General features: G+C 48.4%; 1 protein-coding gene across 3 annotated transcripts in view; it reads left to right on the top strand.

The window, feature by feature from the left end:
* The window catches only part of MTUS2 (microtubule associated scaffold protein 2), a 364,748-nt gene extending 344,144 nt beyond the window's left edge, over nucleotides 1-20,604 (top strand). For all 3 annotated transcript variants that reach the window (XM_068143299.1, XM_068143315.1, XM_068143306.1), the window contains 5 exons: nucleotides 1,633-1,706; nucleotides 3,281-3,379; nucleotides 5,020-5,139; nucleotides 8,022-8,119; nucleotides 15,582-20,604. In XM_068143299.1, the coding sequence (XP_067999400.1) occupies nucleotides 1,633-1,706; nucleotides 3,281-3,379; nucleotides 5,020-5,139; nucleotides 8,022-8,119; nucleotides 15,582-15,798 (608 nt within the window). In that variant the 3' untranslated portion in view covers nucleotides 15,799-20,604. The remainder of the gene's footprint in view (nucleotides 1-1,632; nucleotides 1,707-3,280; nucleotides 3,380-5,019; nucleotides 5,140-8,021; nucleotides 8,120-15,581) is intronic.
* The last annotated feature ends 852 nt before the right edge of the window (nucleotides 20,605-21,456 follow it).

Here is a 21,456-nt window from a genome sequence, read left to right as displayed (position 1 = left end):
GTGATGCTACTGTACTGAACGGCAGTTTGATGTTACTGGTCTAAACTGTATTCCACTTTGGTTATTATGAAGTCTGGAATAAGTTGTTCTAGTATTAAAGCCCTTAATTATGTACCATAGAGAACATTTCTACCTTCAGGCTCCAGCAGTATCACTAATAAGCCTCACAGGTCACCTGTCACAACTCCTGGTGAAACTGCCATTTGCACAACTCCATCTGAGTTGCTAGTCCCCCTCTCTGTCTCCCCAAAGAAACTGCAACTCATTTTAAAATCTTTGATTTGGACATACTCTGAACTGGTAACTCTGAACCTGTTGCCAGACATTTTTCAGATCAGGGCCCCCAGGAGCTGTGAAGTTAAAGCAGTTCTGAAAAATCAGAGTCTAGTCTCATAGAAATAGAGGTATCTGCAACTAATGAAAGATCAAGAAAAGCTTATCCTCAAAACAGTTCACCATAGGATAGGATAGGATAGGATAGGATAGGATAGGATAGGATAGGATAGGATAGGATAGGATAGGATAGGATAGGATAGGATAGGATAGACCAGACCAGGTTGGAAGAGACCTTCAAGATCATTGTGTCCAACCTATCAACTAATCCAACATCACCTAATCAACTAACCCATGGCACCAAGCACCCCATCAAGTCTCCTCCTGAACACCTCCAATGACGGCGACTCCACCACCTCCCTGGGCAGCCCATTCCAATGGGCAATCACTCTCTCTGTGTAGAACTTCTTCCTAACATCCAACCTGAGCCTCCCCTGGTGCAGCCTGAGACTGTGTTCTCTTGTTTTGGTACTGGGTGCCTGGGAGAAGAGACCAACATCCACCTGTCTACAACCTCCCTTCATGTAGTTCTAGAGAGCAATAAGCTCTCCCCTGAGTCTCCTCCTCTACAGGCTAGGCAACCCCAGCTCCCTCAGCCTCTCCTCGTAGGGCTTGTGTTCCAAACCCCTCACCAACTTCATTGTCCTTCTCTGGACACGCTCCAGCAAGTCAACATCCTTCCTAAACTGAGGGGCCCAGAACTGGACACAGGACTCGAGGTGTGGCCTAACCAGTGCAGTGTACAGGGGCAGAATGACCTCCCTGCTCCTGCTGGCCACACTGTTCCTGATGCAGGCCAGGATGCCATTGGCCCTCTTGGCTGCCTGGGCACACTGCAGGCTCATGTTCATCCTACCATCAACCAGCACCCCCAGGTCCCTCTCTGCCTGGCTGCTCTCCAGCCACTCTGACCCCAGCCAGTAGCACTGCATGGGGTTGTTGTGGCCAATGTGCAGAACCCGGCACTTGGATGTGTTAAATCTCATGCCGTTGGACTCTGCCCATCTGTCCAGCCTGTTGAGGTCCCTCTGCAGAGCCTCTCTACCCTCCAGCAGATCAACTCTTGCCCCCAGCTTGGTGTCATCTGCAAATTTACTGCTGATGGACTCAGTGCCCTCATCCAGATCATCAATAAAGCTGTCAGTGTCAGGTCACAGTGTGTATTACTACCAGTTTCCTACTCGGCCTCCATGACCTAAAGCTGCATCACAAGCTGGGCATGGCTCACAAGGGCTGTGCTCTCAGATGCTCGTGTGCTGCTCTTCACTTAGCAGTGTCCTGTCTGTGTATCTTCCCCAGAACTGACTGCTGCTCACAAGCTGGAAAAGGCCCAATTAGAAGAGGCCTTTGAAAAGCTACGGCTGTCACTCCAGGTTAGTAGTTTTGTTATTTCCCACCCTGTAAAGGTGTTCTGGAGCAGCTGATGGGGCAGCCCCAGCCCTGTTGCCAGCTGCCAGCACACCAGGCTGTTGCTTTTTGCCAGCTGTAGTACTTGTCCTCTGCCTGTCCAGACTGGGATCTAGTAGCAAAGGTGCCCCCTCAGGGTTTTTTCTTCTCCCCTGTCTGGTTCAAAAAAAATGCTGTCTGAAAAAGAGGAGAGGGCAAATCTTAAAGTGAGGAAGAGGCAACTGGGTTAAGCAAAAAAATGTCCCTTTTGACTCTGCTAGCTGCTGGACCAGCACAAGGAGCAAAGATGAGCTCCTCCCTGCATGATGGGGAGGGCTCCAACACCTGTGGTGGCTGTGAGCATCACCTTGTCTACACAGTACCCTCCAGCAGGCAGCCCCACAGCTCAGAAATGCTGAGCTCTCCCTGCCTGGCCCTGTGCCTGCACTTTAAATTCTTCCCTGTTGCCTGAATGGGGAGGAGCTAGTCCCGCAGCTGGGGACTTCTCCCTGATGAGAGATGCCCCAGGGCTCACCCTGCTGTGCAGCTAGGCTGTGAGTGACCAGGGTCAGCCCTGTACATCAGATGTTCCACATTCCAAATGTCTTGGCTTTTCCAGTTCTTCTAATGACTCCACGCTGTTCTCACTCTCTAGACAATGAAATCCCAATGGGGTGGAGGGGGGAGTGGGGGTGGGGAGGTGTGGGCAGAAGCATGCCCCTGTGATTCACACTCAGTTTGCAAATCTTGTGTGAACAAGTGAAGGTGCCACAGCACATAATGCAGGCTCTGTTTGAATTTGCAGGTAGAGGTGAATTGGCCTTTTTAAAATCCCTAGCTAGCACGCACTGCTGTGGGCAGCAGCTGGCGCTTGCCTTCCTCAGGAGGCTGTGACAGCTCAAGGCCTGTCAGCAGTTTTGCAATAGGCACTGATGTAATTGCTGCAGCTGAGAAAGTACAGATGTAAAAGGTAAGAATTCCAGTTTCCCAGCAGCTGTGGCTTCTGCACATGGTGTATATTGAGAGGTATCAGGGATGCCTTTAATGGCAAGAGGAATGTGATTGCTTAAAATAGCATTTCGCTCCTACGCATGCCTCTGAGATGAAATGATGCTCATTGAAAGTCTACACCACTAACTCATCATTGCTTGTTACCATGTTAGAAGCCTGGAAAGGTGAAGGAAGCAGGAACAGGGTATCCACCACCTCATTCAGACTCTAGGCACCCTACAAATGATCTCATTTTGGCTGTAATACAAATGCTCCCTTAAGGGAAGACGTGCTTGTTCTCATCCAGCCTGAGGTGAGCAGGTGATTTAGCATCAAAGACATTGCACGAACTAGTGCCAGCCAGTGTCAGCCAGCTACAGGTGTTTAAGGGATTTCAGAATTCCCTGGGTTATTAAAAACCCCACTGCATGTTTAAATAGCCTTGCTTCTAAAATATCACCTTCCAGGGGTTTCTGAGCCTTGTTCAGCTCCCCTGATGGCTTCACGGTGTAAACTGGCATGTATGAATCTAAGAGGGACTGGTGTTTTCATTGGTGTGTCTCCCCTCCAGGACCAGATAGACATCCTCACCTTCCAGAACCAGTCTCTGAAGGCCAAAGCAGAGCGATTTGAAGAGGCTCTGAAGAAGAACAATGAGGAGCAACTGAAGGTAGATGTCAGCTATAACTATACACTCATCAAGATATGTTTCTAAATATGACTCACATCATATGATTCACTGGGTAGCAATGGGATCCTTACCCAGGGATGAGGGGCTAGGTCCCAGGCAAGACCCCACATCTTGAGGAGTCAGGAATCTTAGCCTAGTTCCTTCTTTTTTTGATTTTACTTCATTTTGTCAGTTTATTTCAAAAACATTTCATTGACTCCATCTATGTCTTTACTGCTGTCTATTCTCCTTTCCTTTCTGCCTCTCTTTCTCCTTACTTTCTGTCTTTTTACATTCAGGTTTCCTTTCTTGTGCCTTCTGAAGCAACTTCTTTGCTATCCTCTGTGTTCCCTCATTTTTTCTGGATTTTCAGGCAACACCCCTGTTATATGAAATGTTTATTCAACTGCTGTCCATTGGGGCCATGCTGTTTATTTACAGTTTGTAAGTAAACACACACTGCAGTTATGTATCTGAAATGAGACAACCCTGAAACAACCTTCCAAAAACAATTTTCTTTGAACTTGGGTCATTTCAGTGTGTTCACAGAATAGCCCCATGGGCAGCTGTATCAACATGGCAGAGGGGGCAAAATGGAAGTAGTGGGGTAGGCAAGGAGCTCAATAAGCTTTTGGATGAGTGAACTCCTTAGGAAAGGAGCACAAATGTCTGAAACAGGCATGGTCATGGGAATCAGGTAGCATCAGTTCCTTTCCACCTTCACTGCCATATTTAATTTACACAAAAGGACAAATCCTGCAGTGTCACAGTGATGTTGAGGCCAGGAGATGTAGTGGTGTGAAGGTGAGGCAGAGTGCTATAGTTTTCACCCCCAGTCCCCTTGTCCAGTTTCAGCAGTTTCCTGTGTGTACCTTACCCAAGCCATAAGACTCTTGAACATGTTCAGAGAAGGGCAACAAGGATGGGGAGAGGCCTCAAGCACAAGCCCTATGAGGAGAGGCTGAGGGAGCTGGGATTGTTTAGCCTGAAGAAGAGGAGACTCAGGGGTGACCTTATGGCTCTCTACAACTACCTGAAAGGAGGTTATAGACAGGTGGGGGTTGATCTCTTCTCTCAGGCAACCAGCACCAGAACAAGAGAACACAGTCTCAAGCTGTGCCAGGGAAAGTTTAGGCTTGAGGCAGGGAGAAAGTTCTTCACAGGAAGAATGATTGGCCATTGGAATGTGCTGCCCAGGGAGGTGGTGGAGTCACCATCCCTGGAGGTGTTCAAAAGGGGATTGGATGTGGCACTTGAAGCCATGGTTTAGTAGTCATGAGGTGTTGGGTAGCAGGTTGGACTTGATGATCTTTGAGGTCTTTTCCAACTTTATTGATTCTATGATTCTATAACTCCTGCACAATCATCAAACACCTCATGCATCTCCCAAGTTATGAATAGGAATGAGGTTGCTGAAGAAATTAGTGTCTCATCTTTCTAGCCATGAGGCTGGTCAAAAGAAAGGCACTTTTGGCTATATGGGCAAAGGACAGAATATCAGGGCTCAGAGGGGCTGCAGAAGCCCAGGTCCAGGTGGTTTTCACATCACTGAGACTCTAGGTACAAAGAGGAAATTTTATCTTATGGCTGCAGATGTGTTTGTGGCTGACAGATATCCAAATCACTGGTGTATCTCCTAGATCGCACGAGCCCCCTATCAGCACTTAGAAAAAGACCTGAAGAGCTTAAAATACGTTCTGGAAATGAAGAACAATCAGATTCACAAACAGGAGAAGATGATTATGGAGCTAGAAAAACAGGTAAGTTGTCATTTTTCCTCCAGAGGAGACATCAGAGAGGTAGCAAAATTTTGGTTACAACAAGGGTGAGAAAACATATGATGTTGATGTTAAAGAGGTTCATAAATGGCTATCTATTGTGCTGTTCCACTGTCAGCCTACAAAGCTGCTTCTACTATCCCATGTCTCTGGTTTTCACACAGAAACTGGAATCCTTTCCCATTCCTTCACCCACCCAATGATATCCTTGATTTCTCCCACACATCCATTGCTTTTCCATGCAATATGTTCTCAGCCCATTATACAGCGAGGCAAGTGGTGCAGGATGAATGGACAAAAGGAATCTCAGTGGTAGTCCAGGGCTTCTATTTTGTTCACCAGCCTGCACCATACACCCCTACAGGAGTCAGGTAACCATTTAGGAATGGAACAGGCAAGTGGAGAGGGATTGAGCAGGCACTTAGGGAGGTCTAAGCCACAAACCCAAATTAGCAATATTCAGCAAGCAGTCCCTAGCACAGCTTATGCTAGCAAAGGCTTCTCCAACCCTGAAGTAATGCTTTGTTTCAGCCTACTCTGTTTTCTCATCCTTTGTATATGGGAGTCCCTAACACAGAACTCACCAGTTCACCACCAATGACATTTTTTGTTGGAATGGGGATTTATTTTGGAAGGCAGAACCTGCAGTGACAGTAAACGTGTAATGTGATGACAGAATGAGACATTACCTCAGCTGGGGAGCCAGGGCAGCTGGTTCAGCACAGTATTCAGCAAGATTTGTTTCCATTTAGGGGGAAATTTGAGAACTCTGATGATTATTTTGCTGAACAGATGCTTGAGTAAATGGAGGTAGAGAAAAGCAACTCTCTACAACTGAGGCTTGTTAACTGTGCTCCTTCCAACGTGCTGCTCCTGGAGTTAAGACAGTATTTGAAAGCATGCACTGAAGTGTTATACTGGGAAAAAAATCCCCAGCAATGCCTTTCCTCACCCCATTTCTCCCCAACTTTCCCTCTTTTTTTCCTCTTTTTTTTTTCTTCATGGTGTTTTTAGTAGTTGACCATAGATGAGCACAAAGCCCTGCTCCTGCCCTTCATCACAGTAACACCCCGAGGCTACTGTGGTCCAAAGGCACAACTGCTTTCTGTAAAGATATACCTTTATAAGTGTCAAACTGCTTGAAAACCAAGACCCTCAGGATCTGTACTGGAACCTGTACAGTTTAATATTTTTATCAGTGACACAGACAGTGGGATCGAGTGCACCATCAGCAAGTTTGCAGATGACACCAAGCTTAGTGTCCATACACCAGAGGGACAGGATGTCATCCAGAGGGACCTGGACAAGCTGGAGAGGTGGGCCCAGGTCAACCTCATGAGGTTCAACAAGAGCAAGTGCAGGCTCCTGCACCTGGGCCAAACCTCACTATCAATACAGACTGGGGGATGAGGTGTTAGAAAGCAGCTCTGTGGAAAAGGAATTGGGGGTGCCAATGGATGAGAGGCTGGACATGAGCTGGCAGTGTGCACTTGCAGCCCAGAAGGCAAATCACATCCTGGGGTGCATCAAAAGATGTGTTGCCAGCAGACCCAGGGAGGTGATTCTGACACTTTACTCAGGTGAGACCTCACCTGGAGTACTGCATCCAGGTCTGGAGCCCTCAGTATAGAAAGGACATGGACCTGATCGAGCAGGTCCAGAGGAAGGCCACAAAAATGGTCAGAGGGTTAGAGCACCTCTGCTACACAGACAGGCTGTTTCCAAAGGCCTGTATTGATAGGATGAGGGGCAAAACTAGAGAAGAGCAGATTCAGATTGGATGTTAGGAGCAGGATCTTTACCACAAGGGTAGTGGAACACTGGAAGAAGTTGCCCAGGAAGGTGATTGGGGCCCTGTCTTTAGAGATATCAAAGCGAGGCTTGACAGGGCTCTGGGCAACCTGATCTACTTGAGGATGTCCCTGCATACTGCAGAGGGGGTTGGACTAGATGTCCTTTGGAAGTCCCTTCCAACCCAGACCATTCTATGATTCTATGATTTTATAACTAGGGTGATAAAGTATGTCCAATTCAGAACCTGGGGAAAATGGAGCATATGAGGCTGTGGTACCTAGCTATAAACATCGTGCTGATGTTTTCATACACTGCTATTGACATCCTCTAACTCTCTCCTTGAACTGTTCTGAGTAAAAGCTACCTGTGTTTGGGATAGGATTCATTTCACTTAAATATAGCTTAAAGCTGCTCGTCTAGTTTAAGCCTGTCCTTTAAGCTGACACTGTCAGCAGTGGAGAAGTGGCTCCAAGGGGCAGCCCACCTCCTGTCAGTGCTGCGCCAGGCTAAGGCTGCCACTGGGTAGGTAACTCTTTCCTTTCCATAACTGGGAAATCATAATCCTAGAGGTTGGACACCAAACATTTATATTCAGGACAGTTAGCTGAGCTGGATAATGCACCTCACACTACCTTGCACCCCTCCTTCTTTACTAGGCTGTCCACTCACACCACAGTGCCTTTTCCATGCTGAGTATCCCTGTGTTCCCCAAGTGCCAACAGCTTCCATGTCCAAGAGCAGTGGCTTGTAATGCTGGATCCCAAGGGAGGAAAGGGGCATAACTGAGGAAGAGGTTTTATTTGTGCTGGACAAGACTAAGATCCTCCTTCTCCTCAGAAGTAAGAGCTAGTTCATCTCTGCCCCTGCTCAATGCTCTGCAGATGACCCCACTTTACCAGCATGAGGTGGTATGAATCAGACCTCTGAGTCTCAGCTGCAGTCAAGATGACTACCTCTATCTACTCTCCAATTGCAGAAGTTACTTTAGGGACAAAAAAAACCCCAATCCAAATTCTCTTGGATCAGTCATTGGGCTTGCTTCAGAGTTAACAAACCTTCTTTCATTGCAGGCTGAAAAAAATTTAAAACTGGAAGAGAAAATCACCAAGCTGCAACAGCAGAACGAAGAACTCAGAGCCAGGATAGAGAAAAATACTGTCATAACAAGGTATGTGCTGGCATTTGCAATCTGTGTGGGCTTGAAAGGAGACTGCCCAAGGCTGACCCTTGGATGAGAGGCTGGTGAGAGGTCTCGAGCACAAGCCCTATGAGGAGAGGCTGAGGGAGCTGGGGTTGTTTAGCCTGGAGAAGAGGAGGCTCAGAGGGACCTTGTTGCTGTCTACAACTGCCTGAAGGGGGGTTGTAGCCAGGAGGGGGTTGGTCTCTTCTCCCAGGCAACCAGCACCAAAACAAGAGGACACAGTCTCAAGCTGCACCAGGGAAAGTTTAGGCTGGAGGTGAGGAGAAAGGTCTTAACAGAAAGAGTTGTTGGCCAGTGGAATGTGCTGCTCAGGGAGGTGGTGGAGTCACCATCCCTGGAGGTGCTCAAAAAAGGATTGGATGTGGCACTGGAAGCTATAGTTCAGTTGTTGTGAGGTGTTAGGTGTTAGGTAATGTGCTGGGCTTGATCTCTGAGGTCTTTTCCAACCTGGTTGATTCTTTGATTCTGTGATTCTTTGATTACTAAAAAAAGACTCCAGAAGCTGGTGTGCTGCCAGTGTGCTCCAGTGGTGCGCTGGTGCCATCAAATAGATCTGCTAGATTTCAGTATTGAGGTTTGCAGTGATTTCTACAATATGCACCTTGTAACAGATGCTAAATCAGAACATTCCAAAGTTGAAGCAGTGGCAAAAGAAGCATAACAAGACATGAAAAAATGTGATCATGATGAGCATGAGGTGTTCAAAAAAAGGATTGGACATGGCACTTGGAGCCATGGTTTAGTTGTCAGGAGGTAATAGGTTGGACTTGACAATCCCTGAGGTCTTTTCCAACCTGGTTTGATTCTGTGATTTCAGAAGGGGAAAAGCTAACTTCCTCCTGAAAGTGTACTGATGTCCCAATCTTCTTGTTTCATGAAACAATCCATTTTATATTGGGGGTTGTTGACTTTAACCTGTGGAAGGCCTCGTATCTGCCTGTGCGTGTTCATGATTGTGACATGCTGCTGACACCAAAGTTGTCAGTGCCTTGAGACCTGTTAGTCAGTGGGTAACAAGGGTGGGAAATGGGGCAGCTTCAGGAGGGAGATCCCGAGGATGGCACTGTCACCTAGGTGGGGTTATTCTTTGGTGACTTTTCCTCATCTGCATTGCCTGTTTGCACCCTTGATACAACGTGACCAGGCTCCTCCTGTTGGGTGTTACAGTAACAGAGAAGAGTAGGATAGTCCCTGTCCCAGTTTGTTGTCTGATGTAAGGCAAGAGACTGTAGCTGGAGCCAGGCAGAAGGGGTATCAGAGGGAGACATTAGAGCTGCCAGGAGTCTTGCCAAGGGGCCTACAATGCAATTTAATTTTTAGCTCACTTTTTGAAGCGTCAGTGTCTCATCTCTGGTTTCATTTGGGTTTTGTCTTTCTTATGTCTCCTTTATTAATGCTTCAGCCTTTAAACATTATCTCCTGCATGCAGGTATTTTAAAAGGCAGCATTTCTTGCACCAACACTCAGATGGGGGTGAGGTTTATGTTTCTTCTCACCTGATCGTAAATGCCTGTAGAACACATCTCACTGTCTGAAGTGGGTGTCTGCTGCCTTTCTGTGCTTGAAGAGGAAACCCAAGATTTTTTAAGGTCTAGATAACCAGACTAGTTTGAGACACCTGCTTTGGGGCTGAAAGAATTGTGGCTCCGGACTGGCACACTCTCTCCACACTGTGACAGCAGCCAGGGTGTCTGCATCAGTGCTGAGCATCTCTGCGTTGCAGCTACCTATCTCTGGCTGGGCAAAGAGCACCTTCCACTCCCTGCCAGAGTCTGGCTGCAGTGCTTTGCTTCTCACCTCTGTGTAGGAAATGGTTTTGAAGAGCATCTTTTGGGAGAAAGTCTGAATTTCAGATCAGCCTTGGAAGTCAATTTAGAGGACAATCATTTTCAACAGGAACAGTGTGGGGACAGCTATGGGAGCAGCTATAAGGGGCAGTGTCAGCCAGGACTTTAGAGCTGGAGTTACTAAAATGTGTTTCCACTGCTCATTTCTGCTGTACTGTCACTGCCTGCAAGTGCAGACAGGCAGAACTCAGGGAGCTGCCCTCGCTGGGGATTAGAGCTGTTTCTGCTGGTGTGCAGATCGGGAGCCTGCGCGGTTCTGACAGCCCAGCAGAGGCAAGAGGAGGGAGGGGAGCAGAAGGGGCGGGAGCCAGAGCAAAGCCAGCCCCTGCAGTACCGTCGGGAGGGGGGTCTCAGCGGTATCTGGGGCTCATGGATGCACCACAGAGATGCTTCTAATCATAGCCAAGAGCAGACACAAAGTGAGGGAGAAGAGCCTTGCAAGCAGATCATGCACCACCTTTGGACACAGATGTTCCACAGAGTCTCTACTGGGATTTCCCTCGAGCACTTGAAGAAATCATCTGATTTCCCAGCATCTTGGATTCTCACTCCAAACCAACCAGTGGTTTTTGGTTTTGGTGCTTTGGACTGGAGCTGTTTGTGGAATGGTAGTTTCCAACACCCTAGAGATGCAGGTGACTTGGTGGGGGTCATATTTCTGTTGGCACAGCCCCAGCACCTGCTCACCTTTGGGAGAGGCTTTAATGTGGGTCAAGGGCATGAGTCAGGCACCCTCCCTGGCATCCCTATCATATCAGTGTGCCCCTGCAGACCTCTGTGGTTTTATGGCTGATTTGTCACAGCTACTTAAACTGTCAGGAGGCAGGGAGAGGAGGATGTGTGATCATAAGTCTGCTATACTGGGGATAAAGGATTCCTTAGATGAATTAGGTCTAAAACTGGAACATGTATTTCAAGACACAAACATAGAAAGTGAGAACACATTTGCTTTTACATTGCCTCTTTTCCTTCTTCTGCCTGAACGGTGAAGAGGGCTAAATGGGCATCTGTGTCTTTTACAAGTATCACAGAATTGTTAGGTTTGGAAGGGACCTCAAGAATCATCTAGTTCCAAACCTCCCTGCCATAAGCAGGGACACCTCACACTAGGTCAGGCTGCTCAGAGCCACATCCAGCCTGGCCTTAAAAACCTCCAGGGATGGGGCTTCCCCCACCTCCCTGGGCAACCTGTTCCACTGTCTCACCACCCTCATGGGGAAGAACTTCTTCTTAACATCCAATCTGAATCTACCCATTTCTATTTTTGTTCCATTCCCCCTAGTCCTGTCATGACCTGACACCCTAAAAAGTCCCTCCCCAGCTTTCTTGTAGGCCCCCTTCAGATACTGGAAGGCCACAATAAGGTCTCCTTGGAGCCTTCTTTTTTCCAGACTGAACAGCCCCAACTCCTTCAGTCTGTCCTCATAAGCGAGGTGCTCCAGCCCTCTGATCATCCTCGTGGCCCTTCTCTGGACCAGTGTCAGTGTCCATCCCTCTCAATAGGGCAGCAGAGGCAGATGCAGGTTGGCTGAGCTGAAAGCAGAGGCTTCCCTGAAGGATGCCAGCACTGCTGGCTGTGAAAGCTGCCTCTCTCTCTGGGCAGTGTGAAGCTGGCTCTGCCTGTGTTCAGTCACACCACGTAAGGTGACACAGCATAATTTCCCAGCTCAGTGTGCACAAGGCTAATAGAAGCAGTGCAACACATGGCAGCTCCTTCCTCCATCTGTGTGCCAGAGCAGGTCTCTCTGGAGGACACATCCTCATGCTGCATGGTTTGGTTAAGAGGCACTTGGATGTAAGGCTGTTTTCTACTCAGATGTCTCCTTACTTACCTGCTGGTCGGGTGTGTAACTCACAGCCTGCCTCTGCCAGTGTGCATTAGTGCAACAGAGTCTGTTGGGAAAGAGACTGCAGAGGATAATGATCCTGGGCAGCCTACCCTACCTTTAGCAAGCAGCACTGAACTCCAGTGCAAAGGAGGCTGATAGCTGCTGACAGGCTGTGGGCTGTGCTTGTTGGCTGTTCAAACAGTGCCTTTAGCAGAGGAAGGTGAGCCCTCAGTGTGCTCTGCAGTCTGTGCTGCTGTGACTGGCCTGCTCCCAGCATCCAGCTGAGCTTTGCCAGTTAGCCACACCTTAAAAGCCTCACAAGGGCAAGGGAAGACATGTGCTTTGGTTTTTTTCCCTCAGCAAGTGCTGCCTGGAAAAAGGAGATAGTGGGACTCTGTATATAACTTTTATGGCCTCTCTTGTTAGCCACTGCAAATGAAAAACTCATTCCACATAGAGCAGGAGGCTTCCTGTGGAGCTACTTCTTTAGTACGAGCTCCCATGTGGACTTTCTTGTGCCTGTTAGACCACGAGCTCATGCCACAGCCGTTTCTCCAGTGGGATCATGAATAGGATCTCTGTCCTCTACAAGGCAAGCAGCGCTCTGAAAACTTCTGCCAGCTTGTGTCTTGGAAAAATCTTTCAACTCTACTAACCACTGTTTCATGGTTCAAAACTTCAGAGACTGGGAGAAGAACAGATACATTCTTGATCAGCTGAGCTCTATTTCTGTAGGAACCAAGGCTAAAAGACCTAAAACATTATATATCTCAGAAATGCCAGCCTCACCCTCTCAGAAACTTTTGATGACACAAAGAGTTTGAACCAGCAGTCCATGACCTCTGCTATGGGCTTCACGCTATACCCAAAAGAGTTGTGGACAATTCCATGTGCACATCCAAAGTCACAGAATCACAGAATTGTTAGGGTTGGAAAGGACCTCAAGGATCATCTAGTTCCAACCCCCCTGCCATGGGCAGGGACACCTCACACTAGAGCAGGTTGCTCAGAGCCACATCCAGCCTGGCCTTAAAAACCTCCAGGGATGGGGCTTCTACCACCTCCCTGGGCAACCTGTTCCAGTGTCCCACTACCCTCATGAGGAAGAACTTCTTCTTAACATCCAACCTGAATCTATCCATTTCTACTTTTTTCCATTCCCTGCAGTCCTATCACTCCCTGACACCCTAAAAAGTCCTTCCCCAGCTTTTTTGTAGCCCACTTCAGATACTGGAAGGCCACAATAAGGTCTCCTTGGAGCCTTCTCTTCTCCAAACTGAACAGTCCCAACTCCCTCAGTCTGTCCTCATAGGAGAGGTGCTCCAGCCCTCTGATCATCCTCATGGCCCTTCTCTGGACACATTCCAGCATGTCCAGGTCCTTCCTGTAATAGGGGCTCCAGAGCTAGATGCAGTACTCCAGGTGAGCTCTCGCCAGAGTGGAGTAGAGGGGGAGAATCACCTTCCTCAACCTGCTGGCACAACCAGCTGCTGCTGAACCCTGTGAATACCTGGTGGGGAGGTTAGGTGCCTCTTTGCTTACTTCTATAAAATCCTAAATTGCCTGTAAATCAGATTAGGTACATGCCCAGAGCTGCCTCAGGCTGATCACATCAGCACCTGGCTCCTGCCCAAGTGTAGTGGGGCTGCAGGGCTGCAGATGCCAGGTGTTCCTGCATGCATCCTCCGGGATGGTGGTGTTGCCTGTACATGCCCAGAACACACCTCAGTGAGGTCCCACAATCTGCCTGCACTGCCCCATCTCTTTTAAAGCAAATCACTTATTCAGATGAGAGCAGACTCCTTGAGGTTGTGGTGCCCACAGGAGATTTCCATGCCCCACCTGCCAAAAAGCCTCCAGGTTATAGAGCATTCTGGGGGAAACACCTCCCTGGTCTGTGCTGGTGAAGTTTCACATGTAAGGCACTTGGGAGCAGAGGGTTCATTACAACCAAGGAAGAAGGAGCTGGAGAAGGACACATAGCCTCATGAGTATTTACAGAGGACAGAGAACACCTTGAAACTGAGCTGCTTCCTTCATCAGATCATCAGCTAAAACAGGGAGCACTGAGAATGCAGACTCCTTTCCCTTTATATGAAGTAGCAGCCATTTGGAAAAGCCAGAGTTGCAACTGCCCTTTCTCACTGCAAGAACCTCTGGGTTGTGAAATGCAATCAGATAAAGGTGGCTGGAGCCAGACATTGAAAGTGGGGAGAATGCAGGATTTAAGGAGCCCACCTGCACTTCATACTGCTTATTGATTATCTGCAGGGGTGCCAGTGCTGGGACAGGCCATGTTGTGTTGATTACTGAAGCCCCTTTTCTTCTTGGTGCAGAAACAGAAGCCTGGGCCAAAGAGGCACATGTGCAAGGAGCACAAGTGCCCACTGACCTTAGGGCTCTAGGCTCCATCTGGGGGTGGGTTTGGCTACATGGAGGTTTGTGGGCACATTCCCAGGTAGAAACCGCTGTGCCAGTGAACAGGCTGTCCAAGCAGAGGCCACAACCTCATGTTGGACACCTGCTTCCTCCATGTACTGAGCCAGGGAAGATAATCAGCTTCATTGCCTGGCAGCTCTCAGGGGACCAAAACCAACTGAGTCACAAGCCAATACTGATGAGAATGAACTTACCTACATCCCCAAGCTAAGTACCTTTTCAGGCTGGAGGTCAGGAGGAAGTTTTACACAGAGAGAGTGATTGCCCACTGGAATGGGCTGCCTGGGGAGGTGGTGGAATCGCCGTCACTGGAGGTGTTCAGTAGGAGACTTGACAGGGTGCTTGGCTGCATGGGTTAGTTGCTTAGGTGGTGTTGGATGATAGGTTGGATGCGATGATCTTGAAGGTCTCTTCCAACCTGGTCTATTCTATTCTATTCTATTCTATTCTATTCTATTCTATTCTATTCTATTCTATTCTATTCTACCTGGTGTCCAGACACCAGCAGCCAAGGCTGGGTGTAAGTTTGGGACTGGTGTGCTCTGTGGTCCTAGTTGCCCACCATGGGGACCAATGGGGCTTGCTTCAGCTGCCACCCTGCTCACAAACCCCTGCACTGGGGGAGGATGAGCGTGCACATGCACTTTATCTCAGCATAAACTTCCAGTTGTCATCTTCACTTCCCCTGTCCAGGAGTGGGCAATCCTGTTCTTGCAGTGCACTGCAGCTTTGCATTTTCCTACTTTCAAATAAACAAATAAGCTATTTTTTCCTTTGAAGAAGTTCCAGTTTTCACTCTTACCTGTATGGGGAAATGACTGTTTCTAAAGTGTCTGACATGTGGTGAATGCACAAAACCCTTGGCACCTTTGCACGTCCATGCATGGTGCTGAAACTTGCATAATGCCATGGAGGAAGGCTGGGGCTCATCCCATCTAAGCTTTGGTAGCTGGGCTGCCTCAGAGAGCTGGACAGCAGAAACACAGGTGCATCTGGAGGCAGTCAGATGCTGGGGAGCTGCTGTGTCTTGTGGAGATGCCTTTCTTGCCTGGCAGTGACAAGAGCCAGGGAAAGCTGTGCCCCAGCTTGGGCAGCTCAGCTGCAGCCCTACAGGCAGGTGGATGGGATGGGATGGGATGGGATGGGATGGGATGGGATGGGATGGGATGGGATGGGATGGGATGGGATGGGATGAAGGAGGCAGGGAGGTGCTTGGAATCTTGCCTGTCTCTGCCTGTTGTACAGCACTGGCTGCATTAATGTCACCATCTTCACACTGGTGTGTCTTACATGTTGTCCTGCTTCTCTCTCCAGGCAATTGTCAAAAGAGAATGCCAACCTTCAAGAATATGTTGAGAAAGAAATGGAGGAGAAGAAGAAGTTGAGCAAGACTAATGAAGAGCTCCTCTGGAAGCTGCAGGAGGAAGACGCTACAAGCCCTGTGAAACTCCAGTCCTCACCATCCACTTCTTTTCACCGGTGCCCATCAAGAAACTCCTCTCCAGCAAAAGTCAGAACCTTGCAGCACTGACTCGGCACCTGCAGGCCAAAGGTCCCCTGCCTCTTATGCATCTCCAGTCTGCTAAATGTTAGCATCCAAGGAAATATTCCCAGCAGTAGGCACCCGGGGTTCACGGCTGCAAGCATGTGGCAGCTGCATAGCTTTACTCTAGGCAGGGCTCTCTTACAGTCCCCGGACAGAAGCTCTTGGTTCTGACCTGGCGATCAGAGTAGCAAGAAAAGCTAGCAGGTAGCTAGGAGAGTAGAAAGTTAGGACAGCATAACGTTTTGGTTGATGGGTTAACATTTTAACGATGGGTAGAGCCAAAAGCTGGAAAACACTCTATTAATGGTTCATCAGAATGAACTTTTGCTGCAGTATTTCAGGTTAGTTAGAAACAAAACAGAACAGAACAGTTGCAGTTGTGAATATTTCTGTATATGTGTCTGTGTTTATATACCTGCACCTACTGTACCTTCATGCCTATATATAGAGAGACTCACACACATATATAGGTAGCTGAAGATGTTCTGAATTGCATTTTTTTATATTATTGGATACTACTAAGTGCTGATCTATTTTCATGACAGTCAGCAGTTTTCTAACTCGTGCCTAAGACTTGTATCTAAACGAAATGCATTTCTGTTTAGTCTCCCAGGAATATTTATACCCAACCTATAAAGAAAGTTACCCAGACGTAGAAGCGCCTTCCAAGTGACCACCAAGTGGTACTCTATGTAACATGAACACCAGCGACTTTGAAATTCTGAGACAGTACTGCCTTTGAAACCACTACCTTTGCATTAAACACCAGAGAAGGGACACACACCATTCACCACTTTTTAACTCTTAGCATCAGTATTGTCAGTGGAGCTAGGCTAGAGATCAGAAACCTGAGGGGTTTAGCAAATTGGGTAGAGGTTACCGGTTAACACGGTTCAATTTTAGTGTCTCTGAGTCCTAGCTAGCTCTTACCTTGTTTTACCTTGTCCTGGTTTGGATACACTCAAAATCTCTGGTTGTAGGTTCCTGTGTATTTTTATTTATTTCAAGTTCCATAAACAAGGAGGAGAAAATAAATGGTTCATCTTTGACCTTTGCTGGCCAAGAGGTCTTCAGTATTAGGATGAGATACTGGATGCCTTAGTGCTGAGGCTCTAACCTCTTCCCACCTGAAACACCAAACAGAGCAAGCAGACTACATGGGCACAAATGAGGTCAGAGTTTCTTTCCTTCCACAGATACATGTATTATTACACATTGCTAAAGCTCACCCAAAGCTACTGAGCACTTTTAAATTCATGGGAAAGAGTGGCTGAACTACCTTTACCTTCCCTGCCTAGAAGCAAAAAAAAAATTCCCCCAGGCCTGGGGTGACCTCCAGCCCAGGGGATGACGAGGCCAAGGAGCAGCTGGGGTGGAACAAGGCTGCAGGACCTGCTTGTGGCCACTGCTAGCAAGAAAACAAAATATATATATATATATCCTTGAGTCTAATTAAAAAACAAAACCACAAAGATCTATGGGATGCTTTTTCTATCCAGCTTGGGGCACAGAGCCTGCATGCACTCCTGCTCTGAGCACCGAGGTCAAAGCAAGCAGGAGACGTAGGTGCAGCAGATCCCTGCCGTGCAGGAGCGCTGCAGGGTAGGCAGCTCTCCTGCCCTCTGTCCCTGCATGAGCAGAGGTGCGACTGCACAGCCCTGCCGCGCTGCTCGGGTGGGAGCTGTGCTACAGCTTTCCTGGGAAGAACTCAGGAGTCACAGACTGCAGCTTAGATGGAGCTTCAATCACCATCAAAGCACCTGTGGCCTGTTCCACAGCGTGAAATAAAAAAAGAAAAGAACAAAAAAGGCAAAAAAAAAAAGCTGATTTTTTTTCTCCTTTTTAGAGACCTTTATTTTTGTAGCAGCTTTTGCATGATACTGTGATACTGAGTACATTGAGCATCTTGTTAGAATAGATCACTCCACACTAACTACTACTGGTGAAATGCATTACTAGATTTTAGTGTGTCCAGCAAGTGCAACCTGAAAGTAAGATAGGCACCCAGCACACAGATGCACACAAAGCCCCTTCTTGCCAAGTACAGTTTGAACTACCTTCATCCTGGCTAAATGTACAGACACCTGCAATGCCTACTGCAGTGGCATGTTTCATCCTGATTCATAGGTGGAACTGCATTGGAAAGGACCTTTAAAGGTCATCCAGTCCAACCTCCCTGCAATGAGCAGGGAGATCAAGTTGCTCAGAGCCCCAACCAAGCAGGCCTTCAATGTTTCCAGGGATGGGGCATCCACAACTTCTCTGGGCAACCTGTTCCAGGATCTCCACCACCCTCATCCTAATGATTTTTTAATTCATCTCTAATCTAAATATACCCTTTTAGTTTAAAACCTGGCCCTTGTCCTGTCCCTCCCTGCTCTGGTAAAAGCCTCTCTCTGTCTTTCTCATAAGCCCCCTTTAAGTATTGAAAAGCCACAATAATTTCTCCCAGGAGCCTTCTCTTCTCCAGGCTGAAAAACCTTACCTCTCTCAGCTTTTCTTCATAGGAGAGGTGTTCCAGCCCTGGAGGTGAACCCTCCTCTGGACCTGCTCCAATAAGTCCATGTCTTTCCCATGCTGAGAACTCCAGAGCTGGACACAGTACTCCAGGTGGGGTTTCACCAGAGCAAGAGTAGAGGGGAGAATCAGCTCCCTTGACCTGCTGTCCACATTTCTTCTGATGAAGCTCAGGATGTGGTTCACTTTCTGGGCTGTGAATGGACAGTGCTGGCTTGTGTTCAGTTTTTCATCCACCAGGACCCCAGAGCTCTTGTCTGTGGGCCTGCTCTCAATCCCTTCATCACTCGGCCTGTATCCATGCATGGGATTGCTATGACCTGGGCACAGGACCTTGCATTTAGCCTTATCGAACCTCATGAGGTTCACAAGCCCACCTTTCCAGCCTACCAAGTTCCCTCTGGATGACTTCCCTTCCCTCAGGCATATTAGCTGCACCACTCATCTTGCTGTCACCCACAAACTTGCTGAGGGTGCACCCGATCCCACTGTCCATGTCATTGATGAAGATATTAAATGGTAGTAGTCCCAACATGGACCTTTGAGAGACAGGAGTCATTACTGATCTCCATTTGGCCATTGAGCTGTTGACTGCAACTCTTTGGATACAGCCAATTCCATGTCTCATAGCCACCCATCAAACTCCTGTCTCCCCGACTTAGTGACAAGGAAGATGTGTGGGACTGTGTCAAAGACCTTAGAGAAGTCTGGGTACATTATATCAGCTACTCATCTCTCATCCATCCTCCAATGATGTAACACCACTGCAGAAGGCCCCCAAGATTAGTCAGGCTGACTTGTCAGTAGTTTCTAGGGTCCTCCTTTATACCCTTTTTAAGAATGAGTGAGATGATACAACCAGAGTTGTTACCATGATGCTTATCTAAACTCTTCCGTGCTAAACACACTAGAGCATATTACCCACCCGGGATGAGCTGGCTGGGCCTGTTCTTTAATTTATTGATTCTTTCCCTCTATTGGTGCTTTCCTTATCACTTTGTACAGTTTAAATTCATATGCAAGAGATGCTTCCAGCAGTGAATTGGGAGTGGGGTTTTTATGATGGGAAAACTGGGACTGATCCCAGCTCTACTAGCATTTGGTGTCATTGCCAATCCCTTTTTCCATCTAATTTTTGCCTCCCAATCCTGCCTCTCACTAGATTCTTCCTTGGCACGGCCTCTGGGGCCTGCCCAATCGCTATCAAAGCTGCAGGAAGTTTTGCCTGACCAGAAGGGGCACAGGAACTCATCCCTGCAGGAGTGTGAAAGGTGGTTCCTTCTGGTGTGAGCCCAGAAAACACGGATGCTTTTCCTCCAAAGAAAGGTTATTCCTTTTTCCTGATCTTCCTCTGTCCTGTCCCTCCTTGCCTTTGTGTGCTAGAGTAATGTGAAAGGGAAAACCCAGGTCACTTGGGCCCAAATGGGGCAGCCATGCCTGGGTGCTGAAGATCTCTGAGTGCGTGTCAAAGCCCACAGGCAAGGCGAGCTTGGCTTTCCCAGCTCCATTGGGCCAACATCTATAGTCCTTGCTCCATGGCCATCCTGGCTCAAAGGCAAGCAAGGGAAAGCTTTTGCTTTCGAGGGGCTGGAGGCTTCCCAAACATCATGGCCACTGCAAGGGCTTTCCCACTTGGCAGAGTAAGGTGGCCTTTGGCAGGAGAGGGAACGCAGCCAGCGCTAAGCAGAGGAGTTTATTGCCCCAGTGTCTTCAGAAAAGAAGCCATTTGATTCGGTTAATCTTTGCTCAATGCAGAAGGCTGCAGCAGCAATAAAACCAGAGTACAGCTGCTCTGAATGGGCTCCAGAGGGTGGCACCAGGAGCAGATAACAGTCATGGGGTGGCAGAAGAGCCATGCCCCAAGCGGGGTGCTGGGAGGGGTGGAGAAAAGCTCCGTGTTTCTGCGTGAAAGCACCATTTGGCCCTGCTGGGACAGCACCTCCTGCGGCTGCTGGCACAGAGAGGCCACCTTGGCAGACGCGTGGCAGCAAAGCCTTGCAGCGGCGGCAGGCGGAGGGGAAGGGAGGGAAAAACTATCGAGTGCAAAAATCAGGTATTTTATGTCTCTGCACTGATGGTGGTTGTGTCCCATGGACACGCTGAGGAGCCTCTGCAGCTCCCCACGCAGCAGGACTGATCTGTGGTGCCGGTGACGATGTGGCTAAGGATTACAGGAAGAGTTTGTATTGTTTCAGTGATGCTGTACAGATAAGTGTAAAATATTCCTGATAATAAACACTTGCGCCAGCGCACGCAGGGGCTGACGCCTGCAAACCAGCGTGTCCTGCCCTGCTCTCTCTCTCTCTGCCTGTGCACACAAACTGCAGTAAGTGGAAAACCAAGCACAAGCCCATGGGAGGCTTATACTGCGATGGTAAAGCCAGAAGCCAGCCAGCCCTTTAGCCTCGTGGCAGTGGGGGTGGTTGATTGGGTTACCAGACTGTGGGTCTCATGCTATAAATTACATCAAAATTCCATGGATTCTTTTTCTAAGAGTGCTTCCCATATAACCAAGGCTTCCAGGAGACTAAGGAGTGAGGTCTGCAGTGTTTTAAGGTGTTCAAGCAGTGCGTGGACCTGGTGCTTATGTTGACCCTACAGTGCGTGGTTGAAGGTTGGACTGGATGATCTTTGAGGTCTCTTTCACCCAGATGTGTTGTGTGATTCTGTGTCATGCTTCAGCACACTCTAAGGAGAACATTTCTGCTGGTATGGCAGCAGACAAGCACGCTCTGTGAAGTGCCAGTCACCATTTCAACACCCCCTCCCTTCGCCCTGCCCTCCCACTGAGGGTGCCAAGTTCCTCTGGCTTTGCCACAAGGATTAAAAAAGGGCTGGGTACATCCCACCTCAGGAATGTGCCTGAAAACACCCTCGTTAAAGATTTCCCTCCAAGCCCCTGGCTTGCTTAGCACAGATGAAGTCATGACAACCAGGACTGAGGGAAGGAAAACAGGCCACTGCCTCATCTATCACAGGACACACAAGCAGGACATTAATGATGCAGGCAGTGGCAGAGGGCAGACAAGAACCCTCCTACCTGGTGACTTCAGTGTTGTCCTGCAGAGCCGAACCTGGAAAGCCCCACTAGCACAACTCGTTCATTCCACAGGCAAAGACAACCAC

Source organism: Melanerpes formicivorus, unplaced genomic scaffold (genome assembly GCF_026170545.1).
Source record: "Melanerpes formicivorus ecotype bairdi unplaced genomic scaffold, bMelFor1.0.p_v2 SCAF_1, whole genome shotgun sequence".
In the NCBI taxonomy this organism is placed as follows: domain Eukaryota; kingdom Metazoa; phylum Chordata; class Aves; order Piciformes; family Picidae; genus Melanerpes; species Melanerpes formicivorus.
The sequence above is the reverse complement of the archived record's forward strand: the minus strand, read 5'-3'. Positions and strand labels throughout refer to the sequence as shown.